Here is a 20728-nt window from a genome sequence, read left to right as displayed (position 1 = left end):
ATAACTTGGAAACTAAACAACATGCTTCCAATAACCCATGGATCAAAGAGGAAGTCTTGAGGGAACTTTAAAAACACACACACATTGAACTGAATGAATATGAAAATATAAAATGTCAAAAGTTGTGAGACACAGCTACATCAGTGCTAAGAGAAAAGTTTATAGCTAAATGCATACATTATGAAAGAGGAAATATCTCAAATTAATAACCAAAGCTCCCTCCTCAAGATCTTAGAAAAATAAGAGCCAAATAAACCTAAAGCATACAGAAAAATTTAAATAACAGATTATAGCAGAATACTGAGTATTCAGTACTGATCACCCAAAGAAGGTTGGTTACCATCATTAAATTGTATTTCTGCCTCCAAAAAAAGCAGTTTGATATTGTGGGTATTAATGCCATTGTAGCTATTCATTTACTGACCAAAATAAATTTACCCTGGATTTGTAACAATACGTTCTTCATTTTTTCTGTCCCAGGAACTAAAGTTTTTAACATACTTCTACATTTGCTGAAAATATTTCAAATTTAGTCAGAGGCAAAAAGAGAGAGGATGGTGAGGGTTCCAAAGCCAGCTGTGGGCTGTGCCCATGGGTGACTACCACCTAGGGACAGGAAGCAATGAATACCCTGTCATACCTGAATGAGAAAATGAAAAAATAAACTGTCTGACTAGTTCTGCCTTTGTGGCATAGTAACCCCTCCCACTAGGAAAACACAGCCCAGTGAATGTAAGACTGTGACCAGTCCAGCCATGCCTTAGAACCAGCCAGTGCTGGAGCTGTTTCCCTCACTTGGCTAAGGCTTACTTAAACCCCTTTCAATGTAGTAAAATGAGAGTGAAGACACCAAAGATGAGCCAAAGGATTTTTTTAAATGTTACTTTATTCCTATTTGGTATACAGATGACCAAAGGATTTTTTTAAATATCAATTTATTCCTATTCAGTTGTTGCCTGCTTCCAGACCTCTATGGAAGGCAAGGTTCCTTTGAACATCTGATAAGTCTTGGGGCCTGAGCTGAGCAGCGCTCTTGGTCATGGAGTAGATGGATACAGAGCGGGCACTGTGTCTGTGTCTGTTCAGGGCTCACAGCTAACCTCTATAGGCTCGACTTAGCATTTGTTCTAGCTTTTGCTGAAGGAAGAGGGTAGAAAGTAATCTGATCTTACTATTTACTGTCCCTTTGGGAAGTAACTGTATATTCATGACATAGAGCTAAGGGGTCCTCCTTCTCTAGTATCCATTAAAAACAAAAGAAGCAAGGAAACTTTCAAAGCTTTCAGCAAGAGATTCTGTAAGAGATGTATGTTCTTACCTCTTCTATATAGATTATTTTCTAGGAAAGGAGCACAAAGATCTTTTTTTTATCCCTTGGGAAAGAGATGTGTTTATGTGATGGTTATGAGATCTCCAAAAATGTCAGATTACCCTTCCTTCTTTCAGGAGTCACAAGTAACAGGTAATGGAGAGAAAACAGGAAGTCTACCCTCCAACCACAATCACTCATGAGGAGGGGATCAGAAACTCCCTATTCTATGGAAATGGGGGGGGAAAGGGCAATTTCTCCCCCTACCTAAGGCACCTATACGGTGTCATCATAATTAACAAGCCAGGTCTACAACACAAAACTTAGATGTAAGCAAAGCAGAAGAAACAACATATAAATAGGGAAAAACTAAAGTTCTGGATTAAGTTAGTATACTTTTTAGAGGTCCACAAATATTCATTTGGCCAAAGAAAATCATCCGGCTTAAAACACTAAGCACTTTGCTTAATATTTAACTAGAGTGGAAAAGACACCTTTGGGAGATGCCGAAAGCAGCTAATAACAACAGGTTTCTGCATCCCAGTCTCTTCACAATGCTGTCCAGGATAAAACAAGAACATATACAGAACATCTTAAATTTCCTTAAAGCAAGGTGTTACACAGGCAATACCACCATTTTTCCTTTTACTTATTTTTTTTTTAAAGTAAGTTCTATGTCCAAAATGGGGCTTAAACTCACAACCCCAAGACCAAGAGTTGCACATTCCACCAATCAAGCCAGCCAGGCCCCCCTATCATTTTTCCTTTTAAAATACATTTTGGGGAGAGGGGGCTGGATTTAGCAAATATTCCATCAGTTAGGTCACTTTGGGCTGCAAGTAACAAAAAACAAACAAGTACACAGAAAACCCCAATTTTAATTATTTTAAACAAGAAGGAGATGTACTGTATCACATAACTAAATATCTAGAGGAGGGCATATTGCAAATAAAGTGGCATAAATTCTCCAGTTCCATGTCATTATGATGCTCTTGACTCTGGCTTCTCACATGTTTTGGTTCTGTCCACAGACTGGCTACCCCCATAATTTCAAAACAGCTGCCAGGAGCAATGGACACATTGCACTTCTTTTTTTATGTTTATTGCAAGAAAAAGAAAACCTCTCCCCCAACCATGGGGAGAAAAGATCTTTCTCTTTAGTCTGATTGGGATCAATTTAAATCATATGCTTCCCTCCGTGTACATGTGGAATGAGATTGTGTGAGGCCATTGTTTGAAGAGCTAAGTGATTTGCTCAGTATCATGAAAGGAACAATAGAGAGGGTAAAGAAAGAGCCAATAAAAAGGAAATAATATTCATTTACACATATGACCCAGCATGTGGGCATTTCCTATGTTTGCTAAAATAATAATAATTCAGAAAACAACATTTGGCCTTCTCCTCCCAGTATTTTGATTTATGAATTACCAACTAATATTAAAACAAGGTGATCTAGCACTGAAAACATTTGCCCAGATTCTAAGAGTGATTTTTATTTTGTATAATACCACATAATTAATACCGTGTATTGGTGTAATTTAATTATAAATATGAGACTTTGAAATAATATTCTACTGGATTATTGAAAGTCTGTTTAATTTCTTGCCACCAGGAGTTCAGTTTCTGCCCTGAAGTCCTCCTGCTGCTTAAAAATATATACGAAAGCATGAGTGAAATGGTTGTCTTCAACATTTTGTTCAATATAAATAAATAGTGTTTGTAGAAAATCCTTTTAATGCCATAATCTGACATAATTTTTGATCTTTAAACTCCTTTAAGTAACAGGAATAATATTTGCTTACCCAGAGTAATTTTACAAGGATTCATTAATCTCCTAAAATGCTTTGATAAGTTAAAATGAAAGACCCCATATGGTCGGTATGAACTTCTCTACCAGTTTCAGTTATGATTTAATTAAATTTGAAAAGGCAGTTTGTTATCATCAAAGTAAAACAGTTTGCACATTGCTGCCACTTTCTAACTTTTCCTCTTCTCTACCAGGTTTTGGTGTTACCACTTTAATTAATACCATTAAACATTTGTAGTAACATTCCAATGTAGAACCCTATTCAGATCTGTTATAGTGAAATACTGAATTCCTTTTGACTTAATTCCCATGGCAGTATTTGTCCTCTGAATGATTTCATTCAAATAGATTATTACAGCAAGCAAATTTGCTAGTCCAATTTTACAGCCATCTGATAACCAATGGTGGATACTTCCTGATTACTGTCTGGTTTAAAAATACCCTTGACAAACAGAAATCCCTTGAAACTTTTTTCTAAGAGACTTTCTTTATTGTCATATACCCTGAAGGAAGAGTCACAAGTACTAGCTGGGCCAACAGACAGAAATCCTACCTGCTTTCCTTAATTGACAACTGGGTAACACTAATATGTCCTTGATGTTTCTTGCCCAAGCAGCTGGGAGGGGGTCTTCATATTTAACTAACTTTACTCAACGGAAGATTCATCCAGTTCAAATCAAATTGTTTATACTTTCAAAAGAAAAAAAATGTCAAGATAGATTTTATTGTATGTAAAAAAGATTTAATTTATTTTACTTTGAAAAAATATTGCACCTTTTACAGAAAACATATAAACTCGGATTTTGAACCTAGCTGACATCAAAATTTCATCAAAGACATCTGCCGATATAAAATTCTGGCAAGTAGCTTTAACTTTATCAGTTAGGACTGGGTTTGGCTGCATATAAAAGAAACTGAATGTGCCATTGTAGGTTCGTCCTCAGTTGAAAAAAATAAAGTACCATTCTGATGAGTGATGTTGATAAGGAGGGAGACTGTGTATGTGTCAAGGTGGGGGGTATACGGGCAATCTCTGTATCTTCCTTTTAATTTTGTTGTAAACCTAATGCTGCTCTAAAATAAATAATGTCTCAAAAAGTGAAAAAAAAACCCTTAAAATAATATTTTTTAAACCAAGGTAAAAGTTTATTTTTCTTCTCATGTAAAACAAGTCCAGACATAGAAAGCCTAGATTAGGAAAGATGGTTTCACAAATGACACAGACTCCTTCCTTTAGCTGCTTTGCCAACTTAGCACATGGCCTCCATGCTCAAGGTTACCTCATGGACTAAAATAGGTTTCTGGTGTTCCATTCATCACATCCAAATTCCAGTAAGAAGGAAGAAAGTGGAAAAAAACCAAAGTGCCAATCGCTGAGCTAAGTTGGCATCGTTTAAGCAGCCTTCCCAGAAGTCCCTTGTAACATTTATACTTATGTATCCTTGGCTAGAACTTAACCATATGACTATACTTAACTGCGCACAAGTTTGGGAAATGGATTCTTTTCTCTGAACACATATTAATGTCCAGAGTGAAATCCAAATTCAATTACTAAAAAAGGAGAGATTGGGTGACAACTCACAGTCTGTGTCACATCCACTATGTTATATGTGATGTTTTTGTGGGAAATGTCATGCAGCCATTAAAAATAATGAATGAGAGCTATGCCGATTGACTTGGGGTGTGTGGCGGGGGAGGATTTCCACAAGGATTGCTGGGTGAGAAAAGCAAAAATGTATAAAAGTGATAAAATATGATTCCATTTTTGAATAACATAAAGCAGCAAAAATCTCTACATATATGTATGCAAATGATATATAAGTATATGAATTTGGGAAATTGCTGAAGGATACTCAGTAAGTTGTCAATGTTTTTTTTCTGGGCAAGGAGGGAAGGGATGAATATCTTTGTGTTGTTCCATTGTTCCACTTGTTATGACAGGCATTTTTGTAAATGTTTTAAAATGTTTTAAAAACCGTTTAAAATGTTTTAAAATGTGGAGCAGCCTCCAGATCCAACCTTCAAAACACTGCCTGCCATATATGAAAATTCACAGTAAGCAAGTCCAGGATGGAGTCTATCATAGGGGATCCTAGTGAAGAACTTAGGCCCTCAATACAGTTTACCTAAGTTGTTTTAAGTTATTTATTTAGGGAAATTATTTACTTAGAACATGTGTTAGAGAGTCATAGTTAACCTTTAAACATGCAAGCGCTTCCTTTTTTCTCTTCCAGGGATGGCATCCAAAGGCATTCAGAATGGTCCAGTGTTTGACCTACCATCGTAGACTGTCCTACATTACAGCCTCTAACAAAACTAGACTGCCCAGAATCCCTGGTAATAGAATCATTTACCTTTATACCAAAAAGATTGGGAAATCACCAAAATCTGCATTTTTGGTCAGGCCAACTTCGAGGGGTTCGTGCTGTGAGATCTAAAGTCCTTATGAAGTTGTCTAAAATGAAAAAAACACGTCAGCAGGGCCTATCGTGGTTCCACGTGTGGTAAGTGTGTTCGTGACAGGATCAAGCGTGCTTTCCTTATTGAGGGGCAGAAAATTGTTGTGCAAGTGTTGAAGGCACAAGCACAGAGTTAGAAAGCTAAATAAAAAAATGAAGCTTTTTTTGAGTAAGAAAAAAATCAAAAGAAAAAAAAAACGTGTTAGCTACATAATGTTAGAAAGAACATTGTGTTCTTTTTGAACTAATGGATGTTAACCAATGTTTATAAATATTTAAATATGGATGTAAGGCACAATAATGTCACAAAGATCTTTGTGAATTATCTGGAATACTAACATTTATGAAATTAAACAAAATAACCTTTATGAATTATATTTAATGTTTACCTATTTAATTCCATTTAGGCCATGAATCTTTCATGAAAAAGTCTTGTTTGGGAATTAGTCACACCTTGCAAGAATAAATCATTCTGTCAACTTGGCTTCATCAAAATTTCATGAAGAAAAAACTTCAAAATCATGTACAACAAATCATATTATAAATTATATTTGATCCAGACATAATAAAGAATATGAAGAGCATGAAAAAATAAAGAAAAATAAATTAATTCCCTAGCTACCTGAGCTGAATGTCTATTTGGCATGGAAAATGTCCAGTGTAGTGACCTAAGAAAAAAGCTAGCAGCTAGCAATGCTGAGACGCTATTGTTCCAGCACTACAAGGTCAAAATTATTTTCAATGACTAACAATGATATCAAAATAATTTTTAAAGTAAAATTTCAGATTTAAATTTATATCTAAATAGTTCAACCAATAATGGCAATATTTGTCTTCTGCCTTGGTTGTGGCCAAATATTGATTTTCTAATACTAGGTCATTGACCATCAGACCAAAAAGTATTCATTGGAAAATATCCTAGTGGATAAACAGTGATGCTTGACTGCAAACCTCAGGAACATTAATATGCATAATAAGGACTTGGGAAGATTGTAATAAATGTCACTTCCTTTCTGAATAGTATCCCTATCCCTCAATACATGTTCTGAGCCAGAAATGGGCATTTTAAACAAGCAACAAGAGCTTTTTCTGCATGTCTCAGGATCATGTTTTGAGAAATACTGCTGTAACAGAAAACTCTGTTTTAGACTTGGTAAACGCTGTTATAGACTGTTTTCATGTTTGTGAAATAAAGATCTGGTATGCAAATGGCACTGTCATATACATAGAGCTTGGAAAGTAATTATGCTGTAGTTTAATACATTAAAAAACAACAACAACAACTAGAATAGGACTCACATCTCTATTCCTGCACCACATTTTTCTCCCTAGTTAACCTTAAAAATCAAACCAGTTATTTTAAGCCAGTTATTTCACCAAGTAAAAAGATGGCATTATTCAGGAATAGCAGACAATTGCAATACCAGACAAGTGAGCTGCAGCAAAACTACAGGCAAATCTGGGAAACAAAGAGGTACTGCTCTTTTATAGAGATAATCAGGGGGTTTGAAAGAGTATAAACAAAGAGTCCAATGGAGTAAACTGAAAACTTGTAGTGGCTTCTCATTGGCCAAGTTGTGACCGTCTCTCATTGGCTGGGCTGTTGGTGGGGCATTGGATAAGGAAAGCCTTTCTTCCTCCTGCTGAAGTAGTAAAGTAGTATCCACCTACAAGGTCTGTCTTTTCCTGTTGGGTCTGTTATTGATTAAGAGTAGTGGAGTGTGAGAGTTCTCTCTGCCCAATTTCCCAACTCCAATGTAGTGAGGTTTCTCTTTATTATCACAAGTGAAATATGACCAATGGAATGGAGTTGGTAGATAAATCTGTGAATCTTCTTCTTCTTATTATTATTTTTAACTGTTTTGCAAGACAAGGCTGGTATAATTTCTCTGTGGTGGGAGTATAGCTGGGGTGGGGAGTTGGCATGCAGGAATAAAGAAGAATAAAACTGGAAAGCAGTGAGTAACTATACTCAAGAACCATGAATCCAATCCTATAATAACACATGAGAGCTTCCGTTCCTAAATTTATTTTCAGTGAAATAAAAGCAGCCATCTAAGTGACCTTGTGCTGGGAATCAGGACATGAGAATCATTATAGAATATCTTAGTTCCAATTCCATAAACCTGTACCTTCAAATAAAACCCCAAATGCAAATAATACATCTCAATCACTTTGTAAATCACTTTTCTCTATTGGTTCTTCCTCTCAATCGTTAGCCAAAACTAGATCTGGGACGGATTCCAGGCCAGGACAAAAATGCAAAATTTTATTCTCCCCATTCTTTGATTATCTTGCTCTGAATTGAAGCGGATGCTTGGCAATTAGCTGCTGGGGAACAAATTTTTCTGATTAACTCTTCATTAATCGAGTTGACCAAGTAACTTGTAAACTTTCGGTCATCTTTTTCCCTTCCTGTTACTGGAGTCCAGTGTGTAGTCTTCATATCTTAGATTTTAAGCCAGTTATTTCACCAAGTATGAGAGACCATAGACATATAACGGGTTCTTAAAAATAGTCTGGTCCTGCCAACCAGTTTGACAGTGTGGAACTGAACCCAGCTTTTTTGAATTGTTACTCAAAGTGAAATGGCTTGGGTTAGTGGCAGAACGAGGACTCAAGTTTAGGGATTCTGACACTTAGAAAACGAAGCCCTTGAGCATTTTTTCCTAAAACACCCTGTGTAAGTGATTTAGAATGGTCTTAAGGGGCGGAGATGCAAAATGGTGCGATCTTCTGCCCTAAGTTTGGCACTCAGGAACAGTAGTTCGTATGGAGGGTGGGTAGCAAGAACATTGGACTACAGGAAGCCCTTAACTTCAGTACTGGTTTCCAGTGATAGTCCTAACACTAAAGAACCACGTGCCCTTAGCAAACCTGCTTAACTTCTTTGAGGGAAGGCAACCAGGACAAACCTGCTCGGTCAGACGGAGTTGTCCAACTACTCTGATCCTTTTCCTCTCCCCACTTGAGAATTATAAACACTAAAGGGAATAATATATGGTAAACTACTTAGAGTAATGCCCGTAGCATATTAAGGTTCCATATTCTCGTTGATTATTATACTGCCAATCTTTGAGAGGCGAACCGCACGCACATGAAAACGCCAGACGCAAGCACTGATCCCAGGGCGCGCACCTTAAAGCGCGGGCACTGTGAGTGAAACGCGCGCTGGTCCGGGCGTGACGTAACCAGGGGCAGGCCCGGCAGATGGGGGCGTTTGCTTCCGGGGGCAAAGGCGCTTTACTTCCGGGAGGAGCGGGTGGTTGGGGTAGGAGTTTTCTACCGCCCTAGGTTTTGATCCCTGTAAGCCAGGCATGAAGATCACGAGGCAGAAACATGTCAAGAAGCATCTCGGCTTCTTCCGCAATAATTTCGGAGTTCGCGAGCCGTACCAGATCCTGGTGGACGGCACCTTCTGTCAGGCGGCGCTGCGCGGCCGCATCCAGCTGCGGGAGCAGCTGCCCCGCTACCTCATGGGCGAGACACAGCTGTGCACCACCAGGTGGGCCAGGCGGGTCCGGGGAGGAGGCCCGGGGATCCCGCGGGTGTGGTAGAGGCGAGGCCACGACGTGCAAACCGCCCCACCCACGAGGAGTTGACAGTGAAGTGGAGGCACTAAGGAGGTCAGGCGAGTGCCTGCAATGTAGGTAGAAAGTACAGTGCCCTGCAAATATTCGCGTCGTTGGCCTGGCAGATAAGACCAGGGCTTTGTAGTGCGGCCTGGCTTCGAATCAAGGTCCCAGTCCTCCAGCTTTGTGATTTCCTGCGAGTTAATCTCTGCGCCTTGGATTTCTCATCTGTAAGGAAGAGACCGTAACTAAAAAGGTTGCCGTAAGGATCAAACGAGGTATAGTGTATGTAGGGCACTTGCTGGTATCCAAAACCTACCCCCTTTAAATGGCAGCTTTTTCTAGTGTAAATGAAAATTTTTCAAGCCTCACAACTGCCCTGTGAGGTAATATCTTCGATTCCCAGAAAGATAATTTAGAACTCGAGGTTAAGACCTTTGCCCATGGGCATGGGTTTATTCGGCTGTCTTTACTAAGTACCAGCCATATGCCAGGCGCTGCTCTAGCCACTGAGGATAACTTGGTGAGCAGGACAAACTTCCAGGCCGCATGGCCGGTAGAGTGCAGAAGTCAGCCTCGATGGGTGTGTTGTGACTCCCTCAGCGTGGGAACACCTAAGATGGAACCTCCTGGAGATGGGAGGGAGGATGGAATCATGGCAGGTTTCGTAAAGGAGGTAACTTCTGAGCCCAGTCACCTTTTGGTTCTGAGGGGAAGGACTATTTTGAGTGACAGAAAAGAGACAAGTGACTCGTGGAGCCTCTTGAATAAAGAAATGGAGTTGTAAAATGCCTGGAAAAGAGGTTAGAGCACAGGATATAATTGGAAGTGAAGCTGGGAAGAAGGTAAATCGAACTTAACAACATAACTACTAAGGAACTTAGGGGTTTTTCCCCCTCATGGTAGATTATTTACTTTAAAAAAGTAGAAAAAGAAAATTAAAATGACCCATAATACCACGCCAGTGAATCACCACTGTCAACGTGCTGTATCATCCATCCAATTCTTTATGTATACACATGCACACGCACACACAAACACAGGAATGGGCTCTAACTGGGCACACAATGTCATTGGCCTGTCTTCTCACATAATACTGCTTCATGAACAGCTTTCCATATTCAAGTAGCGCCTCAAAATGGTTATAGATACCCCACAATTTTTTATCCCCTTAGCCTTTAGGGCTGCCAGACAAGTCCTTAGTTGGCTTGTGCCTAGAGTTTATCACTTCTGGCTACACAAAACCTGTTCATTTACCCCTGTGTGCCATAGAAGTACTAACATTTTTAGTATAGTGCTATAACAAAAAAGCTTGGAAAGTACTGCATGAAATTACATTCTATAGCATTTTTTCCCTAAAGAATTTAACTTCCAGAATATTTTATACATATGCAAAAGTAGAGTAATATAATGAAATGTCTATCACCCAGCTTTGGAATTGTTGACATGGCCAGTCTTGTTTCATTTACCCACTCCCTCCTTCCCCCTGCCCACACACACACAGCTTACTGATGGTTTATTTTAAAGCATATTACTCTGTCAGTTCTTGGTGTGCATCATGAAGATAAATGCTATCAGACCTAACAGCTGTCTTTTAGAAAAGCTAACGGTGTGAGGGCTACGTTGGAGAAGCAAGAGCGTGAAGGCAGGCAAACTCATTTTGTGGTTGTCCAATCAAGAAATAATGGGAGCCTGAACTTCAGAGAGGAAAGGCAGGAACCCAAGGGTTCTGCAAAGAGACATTATGAGCTAGATAGCAACAGCCGAGATAGGACTAACAGCTGATGGAGGAGGGGTGGGGGTAGGGGTGAAGAAGAAAAGGTCAGTTAGGATTTCTGACTTACGCCCAGCGTCTGGGAAGCTCATATATTCAAAGAGATAGCATGCCCTGGAGAAGTTTGGAGGCAGGGAAATACTTTGATTTTAGATGTGAATTTAAAGAGCTGATATACATCCACAGGAGATATTCAATAAATACTTGGCAGTTTGGGCCTGAAACTCCGAAAAAGAGTTCAGAACCGATGACTAGAAAGCAAAATCTCTTCTTAAAAACTAAAGGGATGATAAAGGGAGTGAGGCAAGGTAGAGTCTGACAAGGGCTAGCTAGAGCTTAAGAAATTTTTGACTCAGTACTTATAATTAATTAGTTCTTGCTTGCTTGCTTTCTTCCTTTCTGTGTTGGAAGAAGTGCCTGGGGAGCTTATTTAAATGCTAATATTTGGCTCCTCAAGAGGTGCGGATGTGGGGATGAGAAAGGAGTAGAAATTAATGTGATTATCACTATGTCATTTTGATATGGATAGTTTTTAGCTGACACTTTGAAAAACACTGACTTAATATGAAAATGCAGAGTGAAAAAGGAAGTTGTGATTGTTATTAAACTGGTGACTTGAAAATTTTTACTTTTCTGTACTGAAAATAGTTTAAAGGTGTACCAGTTTGTACTTGAATTAGAAGCATATAGCGGTAAGGTTGGGGCAAGGCATCTGTTGTCAACTACTTGGATTCACGTTTCAGCTCTACCACTTACTAGTTGTGTTTGAGCATGTTGCTTGAAATCTCTCAGAGTGAGGTGCTCTAAAATACGGGTAATTTTCAAGTAAGGTGCCTAACTCAGGGCTGTTTTGAGATTTAAGCGAGAAGTTATGTAAAGAGCAGTTAGCATGCTGCCTGACACATAGTAAATGCTCAGTAAATTTTAAGTGTGATTCCTTCTACTCAATGGTTGTATTTTCCAGGTTTTTTAAAGAGTGAACTGGCCGCCATATGATTGGGGCCAACACATGACAAATTCAGATTGTAATGGTATAGTTTTACTTTCTTAAAAATTGGGTATTTTTTTAATACTTGCTTTCTGTGAACAACGATATGTATCTGTTATAATTGTGAGCTGTTAATAACTTTTTTTTTCCAGGTGTGTGTTAAAAGAGTTAGAAACATTGGGAAAAGACTTATATGGGGCAAAACTGATTGCACAAAAATGCCAAGTCCGAAATTGTCCCCATTTCAAGAATGCTGTGAGTGGATCAGAATGTCTGCTCTCCATGGTTGAAGAGGGAAATCCTCATCATTATTTTGTGGCAACACAGGTGATACTGCTTTTAAAACCAGAGTCAATTTTAATCATTTCTATCTATGTTTCATATGGAGCTACATATGATCAGAAAAAATTAGGTGGAAGTGCTTTGTTAAAATGTCTCGACTTTTTAAAATGCAGGCTTTTAAGTTAATTTGCAGTCAGTGAAAGCAGTTGTCATTGGAGAATTTGAGGAGAGAACCTTAAGCATATTGATTTTTCTTCTTTCTGAAGTTTTTTTTAAGTAAAATTATTGACAGAGAGATGTGATTGTATGTTTCAGGGTTCTTGAAGGGAAAATAAGTAGAGCAAAGATTTTATATTCTGTGTTCATCAGTGTTTTCTCATATTCCTTTATTTCATATTTTTTCCTCAAAAGTCATGTTTCATATTATTTGAAATAGTGCTACCAATATGGAACTGTTTCTGACTTTTAAAGACCAGGAGGGGGAAAGAGAGACTCTCAGTGTTGATATTATCGAATTAGTTCATGTACATACAGATTTGCTTAAATATGCTTTTAGAATTATAAAATCACACGATTAGATGCAGAGCTGAATCTAGAATGTGAGTCAGCTAATTCTTACTTTATTGCTATTCCTACAACCTTTGTTAACATTCTTTTTTTTTTTTTTTTTTAAAGATTTTATTTATTTATTTGACAGAGAGAGACACAGCGAGAGAGGGAATACAAGCAGGGGGAATGGGAGAGGGAGAAGCAGGCTTCCCGCGGAGCAGGGAGCCTGACGCGGGGGCTCGATCCCAGGACCCTGGGATCATGACCTGAGCTGAAGGCAGACGCTTAATGACTGAGCCACCCAGGCACCCCCCTCTGTTAACATTCTTAACCCTTTTTGAAGCATGTCTTAGAGTAGAAACATGGGATATTGCCTCCACATATTTACCATTGCCTTAGTTTGTAATTTGTGGTCCTAGAACATTGATAAGTGTAGTTCACATTGTTGCCACTTAACTGTGCTCAGATTTCATCTGTCTTCCTTTTTTTAAATTATAAAGTATATTCCCATTAGTGAGACATACTGATTTGAAAAGTAAAACTTGTGATCTCTTTTATTTTTACTATTTAAGGCATCTTATTTAATTGGCATATTTGAACTAAACAATTCTATTTTTCCTTTCAATAGGATCAGAATTTGTCTATGAAAGTAAAGAAAAAGCCTGGAGTTCCTCTCATGTTTATTATTCAGAACACTATAGTCTTGGACAAACCTTCTCCCAAAACTGTTGCTTTTGTTAAAGCAGTCCAGTCAGGTCAGCTTGTCTCAGTGCACGAGAAACAAAGTATCAAGCAACTCAAAGAAGAACAGGGTTTAGTGAAAAACCCGGAACAGAGAAGAAGAAAAAAACACAAGAAAATAAGTGGCCCCAATCCTCTTAGCTGTTTGAAGAAAAAGAAGAAAGCACAGGATACAAAATCACCTGCCTCTGAAAAGAAAAGAAAAAGAAAAAGAATCCGGAACAGATCTACTTCAAAAGTACTTTCTGAAAAGCAGAGTGATAATGAATGAATTCCTTGAATACTTTTAAAGACATTCAAATGGGAAAAACAGATTTCTTTTTAAAACTGTGGAAGTACTTACAATAAAAGACTGTTATTTTTATAAATAAATATTGACCCATAAGCCTTTGCCTAAAATTATTTGTAGAAAGAAAGAAAGAAAAAGAAAGAAAGAAAGAAAGAAAGAGAAAGAAAAGAAAAAGAAAAGAACAGAACAAACCAGGATTCATGGGTTTAGGCATTCTGGAGATTATTTTTCAGTGTAAAACTGTTGTTTCTTTCTGTCTTACCACTGCCCCTACCCCCCAACATTACATGCAAATAGTGTAAAAAAATCAAATCATACAACAGAGGAAAACATTCACAGAGGAAAATTTCTTATTTAATTCATGTAGCAGTTGTAGAATTTATATTTCCAAATAATATGAGTACGCTGCTACCTTTTGGTCCATCTATTACTTGACTTTCTGTTAGAAAGTGGAAATTTTGCTTACTTGTATGACTCCTCCATTTTTCTAATATATTAATAGTTCAGTCTTTATACATCCCAGATAAAGTATTTGCATTATTATGACTATAACCTTTGTTCCCCACTGAACGAAGTAGCCATGCTATGATTTATATAAGAAATTTATTTCTTATACTACTTTGTTGTTATTCTGGAAGTGAATAATGTCCTCATTTTCTTTAAGCATCTGACTTGGTTTTGCCACCAATAATTTTGTAAAGGACCTTACAATTTTCTATATGATAATATGGGATAATTCCTCACCCCTGGAGATACTTCTAGAGTCCTCTGTACTCCAATGTGGAAAGGTTTTCTGCCACATATGTTGCTCACCTGTCATCCACACACTTCTTGCCCTTATCCAGAAATTTGCTTTGTCATTTGTCATTTGCTTTGTCTGTTCCCTAGATTCTTTCTTTTACTCTCTTGGTTTTCTTTTTTGCTGTAGTGAAGCAGGGATTGTGTAGGAAGTACATTTTTTTGAGGCTCAACCAGTGTTAGCCTCATATTTGTTGCATTAATAATTTAGCAAGATAATTCCTTTTTAAAAAAAAATTTTTTTAAAGTAATCTCTTATGCCCAACATGGGACTCGAACTCACAACCCTGAGATCAAGAGTTGCAAGCTCTACTGACTGAGGCAGCCAAGCTCCCCTAGCAAGATAATTCTTGATTAAAGATCATTTCACTCAGTTCCCCTAAAGGGTCTCTTAATTGTTTATAGGGTCCTAGGGGGAAAAACAATTTTTTTGAGTTCCATTTGTCCACTAAGGCGGACGATTTTCTTTAAAAGGAAATGTTAAATTCAATAGCAAAAATTCCAAAATAACACTCTAAGATTGGCTATGAATGTTATTTAAAAGGTGTCTAAAGGGTCACCAGAATTTTAACATTATGTAGTATATACATTTTAAGTTTTTTAATAAAATGTCTAAAGGGCTGATTATATTAGGAATTGAATAATCAAACGTCTTTTTCAGCCCTCTCCCCAATTGTTTGAGTTACTCATCAGACCAAAATTGCAATGTTTCTGTGCTATAATATTGAAGTATAAAGTTGGAAAAGTGGGAATCTGATGATTAGCTCCTGACTTTGTGCTGCCTGGGACACCTTTGAGTAGTGGTTCTGAATCTATCATTAGGGTTTCACAATCAGGTATGAAGTACATCATGAACAAAGTCTTGTAATGGCTAAAATAAATGATCTTTCTCAAATTTGAGACCATTTCCATATTCTACAGAAATATTTTCAGTTGAATTCAGAGATGCTTTTTTGGGTAGAAAGTGAAGTTATAGCCTTAATTAAGCACACGGGGGTGCCTGGGTGGCTCAGTCGTTAAGCGTCTGCCTTCGGCTTGGGTCATGATCCCAGCGTCCTGGGATCGAGCCCTGCATCAGGCTCCCTGCTTGGCGGAGGCCTTCTCCCTCTCCCATTCCCGCTGCTTATGTTCCTTCTCTCGCTGTGTCTCTCTCTGTCAAATAAATAAATCTTTTTTAAAAAAAGTACACTAGGAATAACACACAGGTTGTGTTACCTAGCAAGCCAGGTTAGTGCTTGATTGTCATTTCATGATTCTGTTTTAAATTCTTAAAGGAACATTTTTTAAAAAGAAGGCAGAGATACTGGGAAAAAGTGAATATAGCTCTATAGTTTCTGTGAGGGAAAAAAAAATTGTCAAGAATGATAAGAGTTAGGGGGCGCCTGGGTGGCTCAGTCCTAAGCGTCTGCCTTCGGCTCAGGTCATGATCCCAGAGTCCTGGAATCGAGCCCCGCATCGGGCTTCTCCCTCTCCCACTCCCCCTGCTTGTGTTCCCTCTCTCGCTGTGTCTCTCTGTCAAATAAATAAATAAAATCTTTAAAAAAAATAAAAAGAATGATGAGAGTTAGGGGGCACCTGGGTGGCTCAGTCAGTTAAGGGTCTGCCTTCAGCTCAGATGATGATCTCGGGGTCCCTGTATTGAGCCCCCTTTGGGCTCCTTGCTCGGCGGGGAGTCTGCTTCTCCCTCTCCCTCTGTGCCGCCACCCCTCCCCCATTCGCTTGTGCTCTCTCTCATAAATAAAATCTTTAAGAAAAGAATGAGAGGATTACCAAATCAAATGTAGACAAAGTGATAAAGCAGGTGAAATGTACACTGATGATATTTTCAATATGCTAAAATGAATAAATTTTACGTATTTGTCTTTTTAACAAGGCTTATTGTGACTTATAATAAGTATATATATATTTGGTTTTTGTTCATGGTTGGCTCACAGCTCCCAAAACTGTTGGAATTTCCTAAGTGATGAGAGTTTAAAGGTGTCTTTTATGTTAATGAGATGGTTTTGAAAAACATCTAAGGATGACAGCTGGTTACCTTTGGAGCCAATCATGTGATTAGAGGGTTGGAACTTTCAGTCCCCACCCCACCCCCAACCTCTGCGGTGGTGCGGGGGAGTGAGGGGCAGGAGAATGGTCACTGATTTAATCAATCATGCTTATGTACTGAAGCCTCTATAAAATCCCACAGGGACAGGGTTTGGAGAGCTTCCAGGTTAATGAGTGGAGATCGGGGAGAGTGACCCACCTGGAGAGGGCTTGGAAACTCCTGCCCTTTCCCCATACCTTGCCCTATGCATCTCTTCCATCTGGCTGTTCCTGAGTTATATCCTTTTATAATGAACTTGTAATGTAGTAAGCAAAATGTCTCTCTGAGTTCCTTGAGCCACTCTAGCAAGTTAATTTAATGGAGAAGAGTGTTGTGGGAACTTCTGATTTATAGCCAGAGGTCAGAAGCATGGATAACAGCCTGTATGGGTCTGAAGGGGGCAGGGGGCAGGGGAGGTGGCAGTCAAAGTACTGAGCCCTTAACCTGTGGGATCTAATACTATCTCCCAGTAGATAATGCCAGAATTGAGTTGAATTGTAAGATGCCCAACTGGGCACTGCTTATATGTGTAAGGTCTAAACCCCCAATACGCATTGAAATTGGGTCCAGGAAACCAAAATATTTATATTTATTCAGTGCTATCTGGTCACCTATTAATAGTGTCTGAACTGGAGAGCTAGAAAAGTCAACTTATTTTTATAAAATAGCAATTTTTAAATTAAAATATTAAAAATACAATGTATTAGAATAATACATTATTTAATATTTTAAAACGGATTAGTCATATATATTTATATATTTATAAATTACTTTTAAAATATTTTAACAAAAGGATCTCATATCTTTGTACAATTCTTTTGTGAATAGTACCCTCCTAACACCACCCCAGAAATCCTTAGCACTCCTTGCTTTTCTCCATACGACTCAGGGAAGGGTGCATGGCACCATGGGAGTGTATATATGTGATTGCAATCCATTTTGCAGGTTGGCAAAAAGAAAATGTTGAGAACCTCTGCTTTAGAGGGTAGCTACTAGCTTTGTTGGGGATAAACGTGGAGTCCATGTGCTTTTGAACTCTGAAGTTTGCCAGACTGAAAAATAGTGTTTCTGAAAACCACTGTTTTTTATGAACACTTCAAAAAAGTATTTGTAGTTGAGTTTGGGCAGAAGTCTGTATTCCCTACATTTTTGAAGCCCTATAGCCATTTCTCATCCCCACAGGTATGTAAATTAAAACTAGAAGTCATTTCAGAGCAGCTGAGTTTCAAAAGTAAAATTTCCTGTTTTCTATTTATGCATAGAGTTAAGAGTAATTTATGTCTCTGCACCTGATAAAGCAAGTTGTCTGTGATTTGACAGGTTTAAAGAATAGATTTTCATGGGTGGATAGGATGAATAGTTTGTATTCTTTAAAATGTTTTAAAAATATGTCATCATACTATAGCTTTTCTTAAGAGTTCTTAGATGTAAATGTCATTGTACTATAGCTTTTCTTAAGAGTTCTTAGTTTAGATGTAAATGAAAAAAATACAATAACTTGGTATAACTGTCTATATATTTTGAGATCCAGAACTAATTAGGAATAAAGGCAAAAGAAGTGTCTGGACTGAGCTTAGGAAGTGATTTCTTATATGATCCTAGATTGGTGGCCTCTGAATTTTTAATCATACATCCTTGTCAGTAAAAGAACTTCTGTGTATACCTGTAAATGTATGTTTATAAACTACATAGGTTTACTACTGTACATTATAAAATATACACAGGAAAAAAAAACCCAAAATGTAAAGGATGGTAAAGATAAAAGAAATTATTTTAAAATCTTTGCCATTAGATGGCTTCATTAGGCTAATATTTTAAGACATAAGTTTTATCAATAATATTAGATATGAATCCACCTGAAGTATTTTTTACAATTACATTTTTTTGTAAGATCTGACTAGATCATTGGTTTTCCTTTATAATATTTATGATAGTGTACTAAACAAAAAAAAGAGTGTACTAAGAGTAGGATGTCTCAATACATATTTGTCAAATACGTGAGAATGAAGTCACGTCCATCAGAAAGGATAGCCCATAGCCTTTCATCCAGTTTCCAGACCTAAATGAGTTCAGAGGCCCAGAGCCTTTCAATTTAAGGGGAGGCTGGGTTCTTTTGAGCAAAGAAACTGAAGCGCTGCTATGAGATTCCCTGTGACCATTTTCTTTTTTTTTTTTTTTTAAGATTTTTTATTTATTTATTTGACAGAGAGAGACACAGCGAGAGAGGGAACACAAGCAGGGGGAGCGGCAGAGAGAGAGGGAGAATCAGGCTGAGCGGAGAGCTGGTCAGATGTGGGGCTCGATCCCAGGACCCCGGGATCATGACCTGAGCCGAAGACAGACGCTCAACGACTGAGCCACCCAGGCACCCCTCCCTGTGACCATTGTCTACCGTGAATGTGCACGGGGGAATAGAAACACCCAGACTTTGGGGGATTATTAGATACTGGTTCTCAAATGATGCTAATTGCTAGGGACCCAGATGTTGCTGCTCAGACATTCAAAGTAGGGATTTATAGGGGTCAGGTGATTCATTGAGTTATAGGCCAAGTTTGAATCACAGTGGGCTCATGGACCTGTGTTTTCTCCCCAGCTCCAGAATGTATAATTGGGAAAGACACACTAGGCAACTGGTGTGTCCCCCATGTTAGCTCCCTCATTTATGGACTAAGGGTCACTAGGCTATGAAGAGTCAAGGGGAAGCTGTTGGAATTTTTCCTCCCTACCAGGATAGTGAACTGAAAGAATAGGATGTCGTTGGAATGATTACAGGGATTACTACCATCATCAAACACTTGATTGATGCAGAAGTGTTGATTCCTATTACATCTCCATTTAACTCATCTGTTTGGTCTGTGCAGGAGGCAGATGGATTTTAAAGCATGACTACATTACTTTAATGTTGATCAGAGGGTGACTCATTTGAAACAGCTCTTCCAGATGTATTCTCTTTACTGGAACAAATCCACACAGCTCCTTTAACTTGATAGGGAAAATGCTTTCCTCTCCCCTGCCCCCTTAGTTTTTAACCATTTGCTAGGACCACCAAAAGCAGTATGTTTTTCCTTGACAGCGTCCACAGTAGACCTTCACAGTCTTGCTTCATGCTAAGTCAGCTTACCTGCTCTCAGCCATAATACAGTCTGCAGAGATCTTGATCATCTCGACATTACATAAAACATCACCCTTACCCACGACGTTGATGGCATTATGCAAATAAAATCTGTTGAGCAGGAAGTAGCAAGTACTACAAATGTGTTTGTCAAGCTTTATGAACTAGAGGGTGGGAGATAGACCCTATGAAAATTCAGGGGTCTGCCACCTCAGTGACATTCCTGCGAGTCCAGTGCTCTTCAGCATGTCAGAATAACCTCTTGATGACACATTGTTGCACCACAACCACGTATCACCCAAGAAGGGGTAGGGGGCACAAAAGCTTAGTAGGCTATTTTGAGTATTAGAGGCAACACATGCCACATTTTAATTTGTTACTTTGACCCAAATACTAAGTAACCCAGAGGACTGAGAGTTTGAATGGGGTCTAGAGCAAAATAAGGCTCTGTAGCAAGTCTAGGCTACAGTGCAAGCTGTTTTTCAGGTTGGGCCACCGGATCCAATGAACTCAAAGTTTTTGTAGCAGTGTGAAGTCTCTGGCAAGTACAGTAGAAGAATTATGGCACACACCTCTAAGGTTTTGGAAAAAATTCATATCCTTGTCTGCAGATAATTATTATCCTTTGACAAAGAGCTATAAGCTTGCTACTGGGTCCTAGCCAAAGGACATCGAATGACCAGGCAACTTGAACTTCCTATAACTAACTGGATGCTATCTGCCCATTAAGCCATGTGCATCAAGTGGGAATGGTGCGTAAGAGATCTGGCCTAGGCAGGTACAGCATGTACAAGTAAGGTGCGTGAGGGAGTTTTCTCATACTCCTTTGACACCAACCTGTGCTGCATTGCCATCTCTCCCCCAACTCATACTTATGACCTCAAGGAGTTTTCTTATGATCAGTTGACTGAGGAAGAAAAAAACTTGAGCCTGGCTTATAGATGTTTTCATACTATACGCT

General features: G+C 38.5%; 1 protein-coding gene and 1 pseudogene across 1 annotated transcript; both read left to right on the top strand.

The window, feature by feature from the left end:
- The first annotated feature begins 5371 nt into the window (after positions 1-5371).
- On the top strand, positions 5372-5725 carry LOC118542944 (large ribosomal subunit protein eL34 pseudogene; annotated as a pseudogene).
- A 3087-nt stretch (positions 5726-8812) lies between these two features.
- Positions 8813-15170, top strand: UTP23 (UTP23 small subunit processome component). Its single transcript, XM_036103552.2, has 3 exons — positions 8813-9081; positions 12063-12237; positions 13370-15170. The coding sequence occupies exons 1-3, from the start codon at positions 8894-8896 to the stop codon at positions 13751-13753; spliced, it is 747 nt and encodes a 248-aa protein (XP_035959445.2). The 5' UTR covers positions 8813-8893; the 3' UTR covers positions 13754-15170.
- Positions 15171-20728: the final 5558 nt, after the last annotated feature.

Source organism: Halichoerus grypus, chromosome 5 (genome assembly GCF_964656455.1).
Source record: "Halichoerus grypus chromosome 5, mHalGry1.hap1.1, whole genome shotgun sequence".
NCBI classification, from domain to species: domain Eukaryota; kingdom Metazoa; phylum Chordata; class Mammalia; order Carnivora; family Phocidae; genus Halichoerus; species Halichoerus grypus.
Note: the sequence above shows the minus strand (reverse complement) of the source record. Positions and strands in the feature narration are given on the sequence as shown.